Source organism: Megascapheus bottae, chromosome 21 (assembly GCF_031878675.1).
Source record: "Megascapheus bottae isolate mThoBot1 chromosome 21, mThoBot2.hap1, whole genome shotgun sequence".
NCBI classification, from domain to species: Eukaryota; Metazoa; Chordata; class Mammalia; order Rodentia; family Geomyidae; genus Megascapheus; species Megascapheus bottae.
Genome location: NC_143529.1, coordinates 12,093,289 through 12,109,852, shown reverse-complemented (window position 1 = coordinate 12,109,852; position 16,564 = coordinate 12,093,289). Strand labels below are relative to the sequence as shown.

Here is a 16,564-nt window from a genome sequence, read left to right as displayed (position 1 = left end):
GCTGCTCAAAGCTCTTAAATCTTTCTTTAATCATCTTTTATCCCCTTCACTTTTTTTTTTTTTTACCAAACATGGTATATTTAAGATTTCTATTATTAAATTGTTTCTAGTTCTTATTGTTTCTCCTTGTCATTTGTATTATATAAGTGATAGTTTAATTAATTCAGATATTTATAACTGTTCTCCTGTTATATCCTCATTGGGAAAATGTGACCATTTTGATCTAAATCTTGCCCACTTGGAAATAACTGTCAAATTAATTTCCAACCAATTTGCTTGCTGGTTAAGGTGCTTTAATACTGCAAAAGAACAATGAAACTAATTGAGCACGTATCTTATTTCTTCAAAAAGAATAGCCTTTCTGTTTTTAATTTTTATCATCATCAGCAGCAGCAGCAGCAAAAGATGTACCTGCAGATTCATTAGAAAGAGAAGATTTTGAGAAGGAATTCTCCTTTCTGAACAGCCTCCTAAGCCCTGCTTGTTCCAGCACTAGTGAATCTACCCAAGAATGCCAGACTTCCTGTGGGAGCCCCAGTGCTGGTCTCATGCCCCGGGAGGCTGCTTCTGGGTCTGAGCCTCTTGCTCATTCCTCTGGATTCCTTCCCTCACAACTCTTTGACCTTGGCCTTCGTGCTGCTGGAGCTTTCAACAGTAAGTGTCTACCAAACATTTGCACACGTGTGCCTTATTTTATTTCCCTTTGGAAACAAAAATAGTATGCTTGTTATGCTAGAACCAACAAGGAGACTGATTTTTTTTTTCTTTTTGGCCAGTTGTGGGTCTTGAACTCTGGGCCTGAGGTCTGTCCCTGAGCTCTTCAGCTCAAGGCTACTGCTGTACCACTTAAACCACAGTACCTCATCTAGTTTTCTGGTGGTTAATTGGAGATAAGAATCTCACAGGCTTGGGGGCCGGGAGTTTGGCCTAGTGGTAGAGTGCTTGCCTACCATGCATGAAGACCCGGTTCAATTCCTCGGTACCCCACATACATAACAAAAAGCTGGAAGTGGTGCTGAGGCTCAAGTGGTAGAGCTCTAGCCTTGAGAAAGTCCAAGGATAGTGCTCAAACCCTGAGCCCAAGCCCAGGACTGGCAAAAAAAAAAAAAAAAAAAATCTCACAGGCTTTTGCACCAGGCTGGCTTTGAACTTCGACCCTCAGATCTCATCCTCCTGAGTGGAGTGAGCCACCCTGACTAAGGAGGTTGATTTTTTTTTTTCTTTTTTTTTCCAGTCCTGGGGCCTGGACTCAGGGCCTGAGTACTGTCCTTGGACACATTTTGCTCAAAGCTAGCACTCTGCCACTTGAGCCACAGTGCCACTTCTGGCTTTTATATATATATATATATATTAAAGATGATGTACAGATGGGTTACAGTTACACAAATAAGGTAAAAAGCACATTTCTTGTAAAACAATGATATTTTTCCTCACTTTCTCCCAGTTTCCCTCCCCCCGACTCTCCCCACCAAGTTGTAAAGTTCATTTCCAACAGTGTCTAGTGACAATTGCTGTTGCATCAAATATATTTTTCCCATATATTTTCATTGTAATTAATAGAAGGGTTACATTATATTCATCAGATAAAAGGTGCATTACTTCACATATATTGATACCCTTTCTCATGTCTTGGTTCCCATTTCCCTCCCCCCCACCCCCGCCCCTCATCTTGTTTTCCCCCCCTCCCTTTGGATTTCAAATAACCAAATACACGTATATACAAGATATCACTTCTGGCTTTTTCTGTGTATGTGGTACTGCAGAATAGAACCTAGGGCTCCATGCATGCAAGGTGAGCACTCCACCAGTAGGCCTCGCTCCTGACCCAAGGAGATTGATTTTTTTTTCTTTTTTTTTTTTTTTTCTTTTTGGTGTAGGTCATGGGGTTTGAACTGGGCCTGGGCACTCTCCCTGAGTTCTTCAGCATAAAGCTATGGCCCTACCCTGGAGCCAAGCCCCATTTCCCATATTCTCAGGTCCTTTTGTGCCTGGGCTGGCTCTGAACCTTGATCCTCAGATCTCAGTCTCCTAAGTAACTAGGATTACAGGCGTAAGCCACTGCTCAGGCTTAGATTGATTTTTTTTTTTTTTAGAGAATTTATTAACGTTGATTTTTACGTCATATTTTAAATGACAAGTTTAACAAACAAGTGTTCAAAGAGGGAATCTCTATTTATAATCACTGGGATTTAGTATTTAGAACTTAATCAAAATTAGGCTAAGGATTTGTATGTCATAGAAACATATTAATTTATGAAATAAAACATTATGTCTATAGAGTCATAGGTTTTTAAGTCTATATAGTTATGTTTATATTTCCATTACCATGTCCATAGCTTTGGGTATGCAGTTATTGAGTCCTCGCTCTTGTACTCTTTGGATTTAATAGCCATATATTAAGGATACCATGTGCCTTTTGTTCCTTAGGTCTTGACTTGTCTCACTCAACATGATTTGCTCTAGATTCATCCACTTCCCTGCAATGCCATAATTTTATCTTGTCTGTTGGCTATATAGAATTCCATTGTGTGTATATATATATACCACATTTTCTATATCCAATCATCTGCAGTAGGGCATCTGGATTGTTTCCATCGCCGGGCTATTGTGAATAGTGCAGAGATGAACATAGCTGAGCAAATGTCCTTATAATATCCTGGGTCATGATGTTCAGGATAGATGCCCGGAAGTGGTATGGCGGGATCATAGGGAAGGTCTGTTTTCAGTTCTTTAAGGAACCTCCACACTGCTTTCCAGAGTGGCTGAACTAGTTTACATTCCCACCAGCAGTGTAGTAGGGTTCCTTTTTCTCCACAACCCCGCTAGCAACTGTCATTGTCTGAGTTCAAAATCTTGGCCATTCTTTTAGATTGATTTTTAACTGTAGTACTACTAGACAAAATCTGCACTCACACCAATGAACTAGAAAAATATCAACTTCAATCACATTGAAAACTACGTCTGTTTCCTTGCCATCTCCACCATACTTGCATGGTCTTATGACACTGACTCTTCTAGGTTATCTGGCTTACCACCCTTGACCTGCTAAGTTACCCTCCCATCAGGAGATCCATTTCTTCCATTAAACAAGATTTGGTTTGTTTTCATTCTGTGAGTTCAGAGTTGATAAGAGTAGCTTGGGTAGCTAGCTCCAGGCAGCCTTCTAGGTGAAACAGCAGGAGAGGAGGACATGAAAGAGAGCTGAAGGGTATTCCTGAAGGCACACCCACCTCAGCACATGGTCCTGTTTCCAGCACCACACTTGGGGAGTCACTTTGCTCCTCATATCCATGCTAGTCACCAAGTCACATCTCTTCTGTTTCTGAAACTTTGCTTCACAGCTAGAGCCATTTAGAGCCACACTTGGTTTCTCTTTGCTGTAATACAGTTCCTAACAAGACTTCAGCTCCTCCCCTACCTGTCCTCCAGAGTGACTTTTCCAAGAAGCACCCTGCTCACAGATTTTGTTTTTATTTTTTGGTCAATCATGGGGCTTGACCTCTGAGCCTGGGCACTGTCCCTGAGCTCTTCAGCTCAAGGCTACAGTCCTACCCCTTGAGCCACAGCACCATTTCTGGTTTTCTAGTGGTTAATTGGAGATAAGTCTCTCCCTTTTTAGTGCCCGGGCTTGGATTTGAACTCAGATCTCAGTCTCCTGAGTAGCTAGGATTATAGGCATGAGACACCATGCTTGGCCCCCTGCTCACACTTTTAAAAAATGAATCTCAATTTCAGGATAAAACTTTCATCTCCTACCTTCCCTCCAGAATATTTGCCATTTCCGTCATCAGTACAGGCACCTTCGTGTTGCTGTTCAGTACTGGAGCTCAGACACAAGGCTCAGTGCAGGCTTCCCAGCCTGGAGCTCTCTCCATGGTGGCCAGTCTTGAGTTGCTTCTTACAGATGGCCTTCCATCATGTGTTGCTTGTATCTGTTTTCATAGCTGTAGTCAGTGTATCTTCCCTGAGACAGGTCTCTCATCTCCTAGATTTTATTAAAAACAACAAACAAAAACCATCCACACCTGTATCCATGTCTTAACATGCTGTACTTTGCATTAAAAACCTGTTACACTGTATCACAAGAGCATGATTTGTAGGGATTTATCTTGTATATTCTGTGACAGAGCATGGAGTTCTCTCAATAAATAAAATATCAGTTAATAACCACTTGGTAAAAATTTATTGACTATCTGGCAAATATCATGTAACCCTTTTATTAATTACAATAAAAAATTTATTGACTAGCCTAAAAGGATGGACAGGATTATTGACAAAGAGGATAATTATCTAGGATAATTGTAGTATCTTGCTATGGCAAGGTTTTTGCCTGGCACAATAACAGCCCAATAGTTCTAATGATTTGTAAACCAACTGCTTTTCCATCATATGTGCTAACTCGTCTTGCCATGTCTCTCACAGCAAGGATTTTTCTTTTACTTGATTCAGTATCAACAATCATTTTCATTACTGGTCCTAGCCTGCAAACAGACAAGATATTCCTATCTACAAGTTAAAGCCCAGTGTTCAAGATCAGAGGCCATAGATAAGTAAAGGGAGCAGAATCTGGTCCCCTGTCCATCAGAAGAGATTCCACTTCATTATGTTTTTCTGTATTTGTTGGTTGTGGGTCTTGAACTCATGTTTTGGGTGTGGTCCCTGAGCTCTTTCACTCAAGGCTAACATTCCACACTTTCAGTTTTCTGGTGGTTAATTGGGAAACAAGAGTTTCAAAAGACTTTACTGCTCAGGCTGGCTTTGAACCTCAATCCCCATACTTCAGCCTCCTAAGTAGCTAGGATTACAGGTGTGAACCATCAGTGCCCACCTCCACTTTATTATTCTTAGGTCCACTTTCCTTTCTCTTGCTAATGTAGGCTGGGCAGTGAACTACCTTAAGAGTACAAGACAAATGTTCTAGAAACCCCAAGGTCTTAGTCAACTTCCTGTAATGTACCATATAGACTGGGTATTTATTTATTTATTTATTTATTTATTTTGCCAGTCCTGGGCTTGGGCTCAGGGCCTGAGCACTGTCCTTGGACTTTCTCAAGGCTAGAGCTCTACCACTTGAACCTCAGCACCACTTCCAGCTTTTTTCTATGTATGTGGTACCGAGGAATCGAACCCGGGTCTTCGTGCATGCTAGGCAAACACTTTAACCACTAGGCCAAACTCCCGGCCCTAGACTGGGTATTTATAAATAGGTTTTGCTGACAGTTCTGAAGGCTGAAAAGTCTAAGGGCATGATATCAAAATCTAGCACATCATTTCATGGTGCAAGGTAGAAGGCTAAGTTAGTACTCAAGACAAGATGGGCCCAAACTTACCCTTTCTACCCAGAACCATCCCTGTGACTACTAATCCTCCCAAGATAATGACAGTAATCCGTTCACAAAGGTCCAAGCCCTCAGGACTTGCCTTTAAAGCGCATCATACCATCACAACAACAATATTTTAACATAAGTTTGAGGGGGAAAGTTAAAACATAGCATGCTGGGTGTGTGTATTCTGAAGGTAGTGGAGTCTTAACTTAGGGCTTCACACTAGCTAGGTCAGTGACTAGGTCACACTTCAGGCCCTTTAGGATTTCTGAACTTTTTACAGTGAAGAGAAACTGTTGAATTATCAAAATATACCCAGTTCTAGAAACTAATCTGCTGCAGTTTGTGTTAAGACTTATGGACACATCATTTGGAATTGAAGTCATTCTTAAAAATATTTTTCAAAATCACTTTGAAAAACGTAAGGATTTCTAATTAACACTAACTGGTACCAATGATGATTGGATAAATACATAATTTCAGATATTTTTCCCCTTAAGGGCCGGAGCGTATTCTAGTGCTAGTAGAGTGCTCACTTAGCATGTACAAAGCCCTGGGTTCTATTCCTCAGTACCACATACACAGAAAAGGCCAGAAGTGGCACTGTGGCTCAAGTGGGAGAGTGCTAGCCTTGAGCAAAAAGTGTCCAAGGACAGTGCCCAGGCCTGAGTTCAAACCCCACAACTGGGAAAAAACAAACAAAAAAACACAAGATATATCTCCCCTTAATGCTGGTGAGCTTCATCTTAGGGACTCACTTTCAAAATGCAAGCTATCTGCCTCTGCCTGTGAGCTAGGCTGCCAGCTGTGGTTTGTTTGTTTTTGCAGTGATCATTTTTGGACAGTTCTACTTCTAACCAAGACATGTGCCTGGGCTGTGAAGCATCTAATTTTAGGCTTCTTGCTGTAACTAGGATAACAGATGGGCCATCATTTCAGTTCCTGGTTAAGAAGGGCTTTCATGAATTTTTCTGCCCAGATTGGCCTTGAAGAGTGATTCTCTCAAGTAACTGAGGGCTTACACCCCTGGTGCCAAGATAGTTCTGTTTTTTATACCACTTTACATAAAATTTTAGCCTAGCACAGACTGGAGTGCTTACATATTTGCTTTTCTGATGCTATTTCCTATACCCTACTTGATTAATGAAATTTTTTTCTTCTTTCCCTCCAGGCTGGGTCTCTCAAGAGGAATCAGAGCACACAGATAACCGACCAGTGCTTTCACAGAGTCCAAAGAAATTAGCACGTTGTAAGTTATTTCCCATTGCATTAAGAATAAGTTGAGCCAGCAGCCTGTTGGTTCACGCCTGTAAACCTAGCTACTAAGTGGTTGAGATCTGAGAATTGCAGTTCAGAGCTGTCTAGGCAAGAAAGCCTCATGCGACTCCTATCTCCAATTAATTACTCAAAAACCAGAAGTGGAGCCGTGGTTAAGCATTAGCCTTGAGCAAAAACGCTCAGAGCTCAGGGATAGTGCCCAGACCCTGAATTCAACCTCTATGACCAACCAAAAAAAAAAAAAATCAGATGAGCTCAGATAAACTTTAAAAACAATTATTTTATAGTTTGTCTCATGTTGTCCAGAAAAACATTGGTAACAATGAGTTTGTGTTAAAAGGAAAACTTTCCAGGTATTAGTGACTCAATCCTAGCTACTCAGTCCTAGCTACACTGATGACTACAGTTCAAAACCAGCCTATGCGGGAAAGTCCTTGAGACTCTTTTCTCATTAAGCACCAAAACTGCCAGAAGTGGAGCTAAAGCTCAAGTGACAGAGCACTAGCCTTATGAAAAAAGCTCAGGGAGAGTGTCCAGTCCCTGAGTTAAAGCCCTAGGACCAAAAGATGGTCAAGTAAGCTGGCCACTGGTAGCTCATATCTGTAGTCATAGTGTCTCAGGAAGCTGAGATCTGAGGATCACAGTTCACATCCTGGGCAGGAAAATCCATCAAGTCTTATCTCCAATCAACAACAACAAAAGCTGGAAATGGAGCTGTGGCTCAAGTGGTAGACCACTAGCCTTGAGCAAAACAGTTCAGGGACAGCACCCAGGGCCTGGGAACTGGCACCCAAAAAATACATATACCACATCTGTTTTTTTTTTGTTTTATGGATAACAATTTTCAAACAGCCCTACTGAGATATGAAATACTCCTTCCATTGGCTCTCAGTATTCAAGACTTCCTTTCTTCTCTAGTTATCAGTATAGATTCCTGTCAATGCTTTCTTGTTATATTTACAGGATTCAAATTGCTCCTGTGTTGACTGTAGAAACTCTTCTCCACGATCACCTCCAAATGCTAATGCTACAATAATTCAATATTTTGAAATAATTTCAATTTACAAAAAGCCTACTACATTAATCATTTTACCATGTACTCCTAATGTTGATTTCTTAAAATGTTACCATATTTGGTAACCATGATTTCCCAAACTTTACTGTTTGCTTTATTTTGTTTGTAGATCTTCCAATTAAAAGTTTATATCATATACCTAATGTCTGTTTAACTATAGATGCTTCACCTTGGTACAACATACATGAAAAATGCCAGAGGTGACTCTGCAGCTCAAGGGGCAGGGTGATAGCCTTGAGCAGAAAATGTCAAGGATAGTGCCCATGACTGGCAAAAACAAAACTAAATTAAACTAAAATAACTATAGATTCTTCAGTATCAGCTTCCTGAAAACAAGGTTTTGATCAAAATTAACTGCCATAGGATGACACAGTCTGCGTACAGACCTTATTCAGATTTGGTCACTATTTCACTAATGTGTTTTAGAGGAGAAAACAGTTTAGTTTTCATTTTTCCCAACCTAGGAACCAAACCAGAATTGAGCTGGCAAGTCTCTCTTAAGTAATCCTTAATCTTTTTTTTTTTAAGTAACATTGAGTGTTTTCAGTATGCAGCAGGTCACTTATTTTGAGGACTAGTCCTTCAGTAGAGTTTCTCTGATTTTTTCATAATTATTTGCAGATTCATTGAGACAGAACTAGCAGGAATGGTGCTGTACTCCTGAGTAGCTAGGATTACAGGTGTGAGCCACCATGCCTGGCCTGGCCTATCTTAGTAAATCTTATCAGATGTGTGAGGTCTGTCTTGTCCCATTGCTGGTACCATTAACTTTCACCACTAGCTTAAAGTGGTATCTGCTACTTTTTTTTTTTTTTTTGGTGGATCATGGGTCTTGAACTCTGGGCCTGAGCTCTTCAGCTCAAAGCTACCACCCTAGCCCTGGGCCCGGGTGTTGTCCCTGAGCGCTTCAGCTCAAGGCTACTACCCTTGAGCCACAGCCCCTTTCCATTTTTCTACTACAAAAGTTTCTACTCTTTTCTTTCCCTTTGTTGGCTAAAAATAATCTCAAGAATGGCTTCTCTGGTGGAAGCATTAGAGTTTTGAGTTCAGGGCCTTATGCTTGTTAGCTAGCATAGTGCCTATAGCTTGAGCTGTGTACATCATCTCTCCCCAGCCATTCCTTTTTACTTTAGTTTGTGTTTTGCATTCCGTCTGGGCTGGGCCTCTGACCCAAGATCCTTCCTTCTAGCTAGGATGAATGCACAGCTTGTTTTGTGAAACAAGGTGTCACTTTTTTCCCCATTCTGACCTTAAACTACAATACACCCAATCTCTTGCCTCCTGAGTAGCCGGGATTATAAGTGTGAGTCACCATATGTGTCCTAACTGGCTTTCTTCTATGGAAGTTTTGGCAATTAATTTAGCATTTACTGATAATACTTAAGTTTTTCTTTTGAGATAGGAATCTTTGGATGTAGCTTAAGCTGGTCTTAAACTCAAAGTCTTCCTACTTCAGACTCAAGTGATGAGTGCTGAGGAATGGTCCATCATGCTTGGCTCTTTGACAATTTTTCATGAAATATGTATTACTATGTTGCTGAATTTGGGCTTCTTTCCTCTTTTTCTTCAATCTCAGTATCTCTAGCTCTACATCCATCTTCCTCTCTGACTCTCTCCCTTCCCCTTTGTCTTCCTCCCTGTCCTGGAGACTAAACTTAACACTATGCACAGGCTGCCTAGCATTCAACCACTCAACTATATCTTCTTCCTTCACTGAATTTTAAATTTCTTTAGTCTCTATACATTGATGAGTAATTCTTCTGCAAAATAAAAACATTCTCCTTTGTCCCCGTCTACGTATTCATTGGTATCTATCAGTACATATTCAATCTTGAGATCCTACTTTTCTAATACTTTGAGATCAAAGCTAGACTCTATCAATTATAAGCAAATCACAGCTTCATACTGGCAGATTCAGAATATAGTCAACCCTAAATAACACAGATTATTTTTCTTTTTAAAAACTGAGTTTGTGCTTACCTATTTATAATAGGATTATAACCTGGGCAGCATACTACATCATGCTGTGTTATGGTAGAGGAGTGGGTTCATCACATGGCAGCAAGGACGCAAAGCGCAATAGTAAGGGGCTGGGCTCCCAGGACCTTCATGATTTATCAGACTTCCTTTCCCTAGGGTCTGTCTCCTACAAGTTCTACCCCTCCTTAATAGCAATGGGCTGAGGACGAAATCTTTAACACAGGGCTTTTGAGGGAGTCAAGTTTCAAACTGTACCATACAAAAAAGCAGAGGTACAGAGAAATATGCTACTTAATCGTAGAGGCTGATCTGGGATAGAAAACAAGGGTTTGGAAAAGTTAGCTCTCAGCAAAAAGAAACATTAATAGTAATCCTGAGCCTGTTAATAATAGTTGAAGTTGTTAATGACTTAAACTAATTCATCAAGTGTCCATGACTCAAAAGCTGTAATCATGTATCATGGTGCAGGTATCACTGACACTACCTCAGTGTGCCCTTATGTGGAGCTGGACACAAACCATCAGGAGATTTTCACTCTGCCTTGATCTTTAAGGCTAAGGTAGTTCTATTCTCACTTCCCAGCCTCCTCTCACCTGTGGCAAGTATGAACCAGATTGTCACAGAGGGCTCACTTGAATCAGGAGTTGTGCCTTCTACCCTTGTTGTTGGATTTCCAACCCTGCTGTTTAACCAGGGCTTCAACAGCCTAGCCTTATATGGCCCCAAAGTCTGTTTAGGACTTGTTAGTCCCAGCCCAGTATATGCAATAGTGAAATCTGAAAGCTACTAGTGCATAAAATTTTCTGTTGTCTACAGAAGATGAGAGAGATTGATTAGTAAGAAGGTGTAATACTGGGAATGGCCCAGTACAGAGGAGGCTGAAACAAGAGATTTATAAGTTGGAGCCTAGCTTGAGCCACACAGTGAGACCATGACTCAAAAATGAATTAAATGTATGCGTACATAAAATACATGCAGGAAGGGGAGGAGAAGGTTCTAAAATACAGTGCATTCTATAAATTAGTGTGTTACAATTTTTTTAGCTGGGTGCCAGTGACTCCTCCTGTAATCCTAGCTACTCAGGCAGCTGTGATGTGAGGATAATAGCTTGGGCCATAGACTGGGCAGGAAAGCCCATAAGACTTTTATCTCCAATTAACTAACTGAAAGTGAAGCTGTGGCTCAAGTGGTAGCGCACCAAACAAAAAAAACTTCGTGGTAGCATGCTTGCCTAGCATGCATGAAGCCCTGGCTTCGATTCCTCAGTATCCCATAAACAGAAAACGCTAGAAGTAGCACTGTGGCTCAAGTGATAGAGTGCTATTATGAGCAAAAGAAGCTCGGGGACAGTGCCCAAGCCCTGAGTTCAAGCCCCAGGACTGGCAAAAAAAAAATCAAAAACAAAACAAAAAAACTAAAGAGCATGTGGAAAATACAAACAAAACAACTAAATTTAAATAACAATGTATATTAATACATTTAGATTAGGAAGATGTTTTTCCTATGTGTAATATTGTTGTAACACTTTCATAATAAAAATCAAATGTTGAGTTAACAAACGTTACTTATGATTTTTACAAGATACCCATCTATAACTTACCCTAAGATTAACGTTTCTAAGATGACTATTGCATACTTTCCACTCAAATCCTTTCTCAGAGTAGCATGCAGGTACTTCACTATGGGAACCTCAGCAAAGTACAGTGTATCTGCATCAGCTGTTAAATGGATATAATGATTATACATGTTTTATTAAAAAGAAACATTTTTCAAAATCATTAAAGTGGTACAAACTATGACTTCAAAACACTGAAACTCTTCCATGTTTCTTTTTTCTTTTTTAATAGCCCCTAACAATGGTAACCAAGACATGTCAGCCTGGTTCAATCTATTTGCAGACTTGGATCCACTTTCAAACCCAGATGCCATTGGACACTCAGATGATGAACTTCTTAATGCGTGACTAATATTCACTTCAGGGGTCTTGAGACTTCGATTTTACAACATACTGCCTTTGTGGGAAGGAGGTTCTATTGTAACTCACACCTTAAAACTATGATATTTGTGACTATAATACCTGTCAACCAACTGTAATCGGATGGTAAGGACCACATATGAATAGATTACATATATCTTTGGACTTGTAGATGCTAACATTAGGTGGAAAATTTCTAAATAACTGAGTCGGCAATATTTAGATGCCAGATTTAGGTCTAAATAATAGGAATAATTCTGTCAATGATTTTATTTCTTTGAAAAGTATTTTATATTTATTATCTTGCGGACTGAGAATTCTGTATGTGGTAAGGACAGCATGTACACTAGGTGTGGTTTGGGGGTGTTTTTTGTTTTTTTTTAAGATAAAACAGGGTCGGGGAGTCTGTTGTGGAAAATAGCACTAGCTCAGCATTGTCTTTGGTTGGAAAGGTAGAATAAGAGAACTCAGTTTGTTTTAATGAAATCAGAGAAACGTATACTTGTTCCTCTTCATGTGGAAGCTAAAATGTAATATAATGAAGCTATAATGTTACCTTTCATCCACATAGAAATCATGGACACTCCTAATACCATTATTAACAGGGTAAGTAGCAGGGTGATTAATTTGCACATCTATCCTCCATAGAAATGGGAAAAAATTATTCTTCCCATTTCACAAACTACAATGTTCAACAATGACAAGATATTTTGCAAGTATTTTCAGGCTATCACACGTAGCTTCAATAAAACGCAACATTTATGTTATTCCTGAAATGTGTGAAAAACATTCCCTATCTGCAATTGCCAAGAAACTTCTGCCTGAATGAGAAAGACCAATGCTAGACACCTCTTTCTTCCACCTATCTGTATACTTAATCCCTTATTTCTTGATATGATTTAGTTAGAATATTTTCACACAGAGAAAAACCTAAATGACTTCCTTATTGGAAGTATCTAATTTTTTCACTTTTCCATTTTTGTGGGTGACACTGGAGACTCTTTGTTTATTAAGCAAAAGCTGTTACCCTTGCAGAGTTTAAAGCCGAAGTTTTGCAGGAAAGGCTAACAGAAATTAGTGAACGCTGATTAAAATGGAGCTACTGAGTGTACACATTAATCACTCAATTCCTGTCTATTTTCTCTATACTTCCTGTTGTGAGGCAATAGTCCAAGTGTTAGTTTGCCGTCTAGTCCATTGTTATTCCATAAGAAAATGAAGTTGTGGTCACACAATTTTTATGTGGTTCTAGTTAAAAACTGGCTTTCTTAGAAGAGAACTGTTGTAATGTCACTGTAAGCATTTTTTTAAGGGATAGGCTACAGTGAAGTAGTAAAATCTGTGCAGTCTGACCTAACACAATGTTAAGTGCCATGTGCGTCCCCAAAATACCCCACTGTGGTGGTGTACAGGCACAGGACAGAAAGACCTTATCTGAGAAGTGGAAACACAGGAAAGGTTAATATATTCATAGTCTTCCCTTAATATTTTTCACGTATTATTCCTATTTTGTTTCTTGTGGCTGTTATTATCATTCCAGAAACAATTGCTTAAGGTTTACTTTTTTATTTAATGCAATTCTTTTCCAGACTGCAAAACTGTCATTGTTCTGCCAAGATTTTTACCTAGATTATTATTATTAATCACAATCTAAATGCTATGCCTACAGTGATTCTAGTGCTCCTAACTTGGTTTCAAAAATTTCATGTTTACATCTTGGGTTTGTCCCATTTTTCCTGGCAATATGATTCTTTCACTACATTAATTCATAGTCATTTGAATTTTATCCCTTACATACATGTAAAAGTAGTCCTTGTTATCAAGTATAAACAAAGATACTGTAATGAATTGTGGTCCTTTCAGGCTACAAACTTGAATCCCAGACTAGGACCAAGCAGGCATGCCACCCTCAATTTCCCAAGAACACAATTATTCCAAATTGAAATGCACATAAGATTTTTCTTAATTCAATTCCTACTTTCATCTTTCAACACAATGCATGTTATTTCAACTCCAACAACTCCATTTTTAAAAAGCACATCAATAATTGTTATTAAGTGGAGAATAATTATTCTTATTTTCTCAGAATTAGTAATTTGAGGTCAAAAAGTAATTTTATAGTCAGAGAGACCTTTTGCTGTAGTAAACCAACACTGATAATATAGCATTTGCCTTCCTGCCTGTAATAATGAAGGTAGGTACAGTTCAGAGGGGTGACAGGGAGGACAGGTGAGCAGTAACTGCTGCTCATCTCCCTCCAGAGCATCCATTCAGTAAGAAATGAATTATTCTGAACCAAGAGTAGTCTAAGAATAGCTCTTTCAAATAGATACCTTTTATATTCAATGGGGGGAGGCATTGATCTTATACTTTCTTTTATACCAGATAAAAATGCACTGGTGGTTAGAAAAGCCCCAGCAGAGCTAATCTGCCTGCTGTTTTACAACTGCCTAGACAGGAGGCAGGAATACAGGGCAGAAGATCAGTGTCGTTTGTTACTTTTTGAAGTCTTTGTTTTGCAACTGTAGAACATAGGTCTGATAAAATTAGAAACAAACTTTCAACAAAGTAAGTTTTAGTATTTACACATTGAAATAGAAGTGTAATTCAGCTGTGGATATTTCAAATAACTATTTATAGTCTAAAATGTAGAGGGCTTCAAGCATTAAAACAAAGGAAGATTAAATGTGCTCTATTTTTCTGAGCCTTATTTATAAATAAAGATTGCAAGATGGCATTAAACAGTTTGTTTCCTAAAGTGTGCTATTATTTAAGAGGTAATACAACAGTGATTCAATTATTGTTTATCTACCCTTTCCTACCCTTCTCTATTGCCTAGAGGCATATACATTCAACTGTAAATTCCCTTCATACCTTTTCTTCTGTAGTTCACTCTATCACCTGCTTGGCAAAGCCCCCTCCCTCCCTTGATGCTGTTGCCTCACTGCGCAGTGGGTGTCACTTTGGTACTAATAAGTAAAGAATATTTTTTTTGTCTTTTTTTCTTCTTTACTTATTCCTTACTGAACATCATCCAAAAAAAAAAGAACAAATTTAAAAAATATAATCACAGCCTGGTGCTGGTGGCTCATGCCTGTAATCCTAGCTACTCAGGAAGCTGAGATCTGAAGATTGCAATTCAAAGCCACTAAAATAAATTTCGTAGGGCCACTTTCTATGAGCCAAAACCCTGGGTTTTCTTATGGAATGATCAGACTGACCTGGAAAAAAAAGGTAACACGACTGCTTAGATTTATTTATTTTGTCTTGTAGGTTGTGGGCACTGTCCCTGAGCTCTTCAGCTCAAGGCTACTGCTCTACCACTTGAGCCACAGTACCACTTCTGGTTTTCCGGTGGTTAACTGGACGTAAGAGCTTTCTTTACGGACTTTAGTGCCCCAGCTGGTTTTGAGACTCGATCCTAAAATCTGTCTCCTGAGTAGCTGGGATTACAGGCATGAGCCACTGGCACCTGGCTTGATGGCTTAGTTTTTACATTTAAACACTACCCTCATTCAGCATTTATGTTTATCATATACATGGAAAAAAGCTAAAAGTAGTGCTGTGGCTCAAGGATAGAGCTCTAGCCTTGAGGAAAGTCCAAGGCCCTGAGTTCAAGCCCCAGGACTGGCAAAATAAACAAACAGAAAACTGAGGTTCAAAAGGGTAACTTTTTATCCCAGGAGAGCTAGGACTAGTACCCCCAAATACTTAGTACTAGCCTGTAAATCCAGTAGTTTCTTTTTATGCTGACTCACTAGAATGATCTCAAAAATAGGTGCTTCAGGCATTGGGTGGAGATGCTTATATTCCTAGCTTCTCATCACTGCAGTTTCCATGGTAATCTTCTGCAAAATCTGCCAGTTCAGCAGGACTGTTCCATTTCAGTGAGTCAGTGCATGGAGGTAAATTCTCAGTTGAGAAATATGCTAAAGGCTGAAAAACAAGTATTGGATATGTGTGTTAGCAAAAGGAGCAGTTTGGAAATACTGATTAAAGGAAAATAGAAAGTGTCTTGACTAGTATCATCTCTGCAATAAGATACAAGACTAATCCAACAACACACATGAGAGTTATATAGAAATCAATACTTTACACGTATTAATACTTTGATTACAAGTCTGGATAAGAAATACTTTTATGTTTACACATGATAGTCTACAACAGATTTATGCAAAACCTGGTACCTAGCTTAGCAGTAGATTGAAATTCTATATAGAAACTTCCCTTGTGTATGAATACAATTTTCTTTTCTACATAATGTCCTAAAACTTGGTTTGGCACATTTGAGACCCAAGAATTTTGCAAAATACAGAACCAGATACAAACACCACCTACTGGTATGATTACACCATATTGTTCTGGGAGCTACAGGAACTCTTCCACTGACCTCTATCTGCTACCTGGAAAAGGAGAAAACTTTATGCCAATAAGAGGTTCTCCTTGCATTAGATGCTATGAATTATTTTTCTTTTTTATTGTAATTAATAGAAGGGTTACATTATATTCACCAAACAGAAGGTGCATTACTTCACAAACATTGCTACCCTTTCTCATGTTTTTGTCCCCATTTTCCTCCCCCACCCCCTCTCATCTTGTTTTTCCCTGTCCCTATCCTATTTCAAATAAACAAATAAACATATATACAATATATCAGATAACAAGGTAAGCTACTTTAACAATATGAGATAACCAAGGGACAACACAAGAGATGAGAAATAAGCTATGCTGAATTATAACCACCAATCATACTCTAACCCTGGTTAATGTTATCAAAATTAAAGTTTATTTTTGAGATGGGCTCTTTACAGGTAGGCCTAGAACCTCTGAACATCAGGATCCTCCTGCCCGTGCCTCCCATGTGTTATAATTACAGGCATATGCCACATAAATGATTCAGAAATATGTGTATCCAAATGCTGAGTGGCTCAT

At 39.2% G+C, this 16,564-nt stretch overlaps 1 protein-coding gene across 5 annotated transcripts in view; it reads left to right on the top strand.

Moving 5' to 3' along the window:
- Positions 1 to 14,374, top strand: part of Ica1l (islet cell autoantigen 1 like) — a 46,988-nt gene extending 32,614 nt beyond the window's left edge. For 3 of the 5 annotated variants that reach the window (XM_090354624.1, XM_090354620.1, XM_090354621.1), the window contains 3 exons: positions 391 to 654; positions 6,496 to 6,573; positions 11,505 to 14,374. In XM_090354624.1, coding sequence (XP_090210750.1) covers positions 391 to 654; positions 6,496 to 6,573; positions 11,505 to 11,620 — 458 coding nt within the window. In that variant the 3' untranslated portion in view covers positions 11,621 to 14,374. The remainder of the gene's footprint in view (positions 1 to 390; positions 655 to 6,495; positions 6,574 to 11,504) is intronic. The other 2 variants (XM_090354623.1, XM_090354622.1) reach the window with 2 other exon arrangements.
- The last annotated feature ends 2,190 nt before the right edge of the window (positions 14,375 to 16,564 follow it).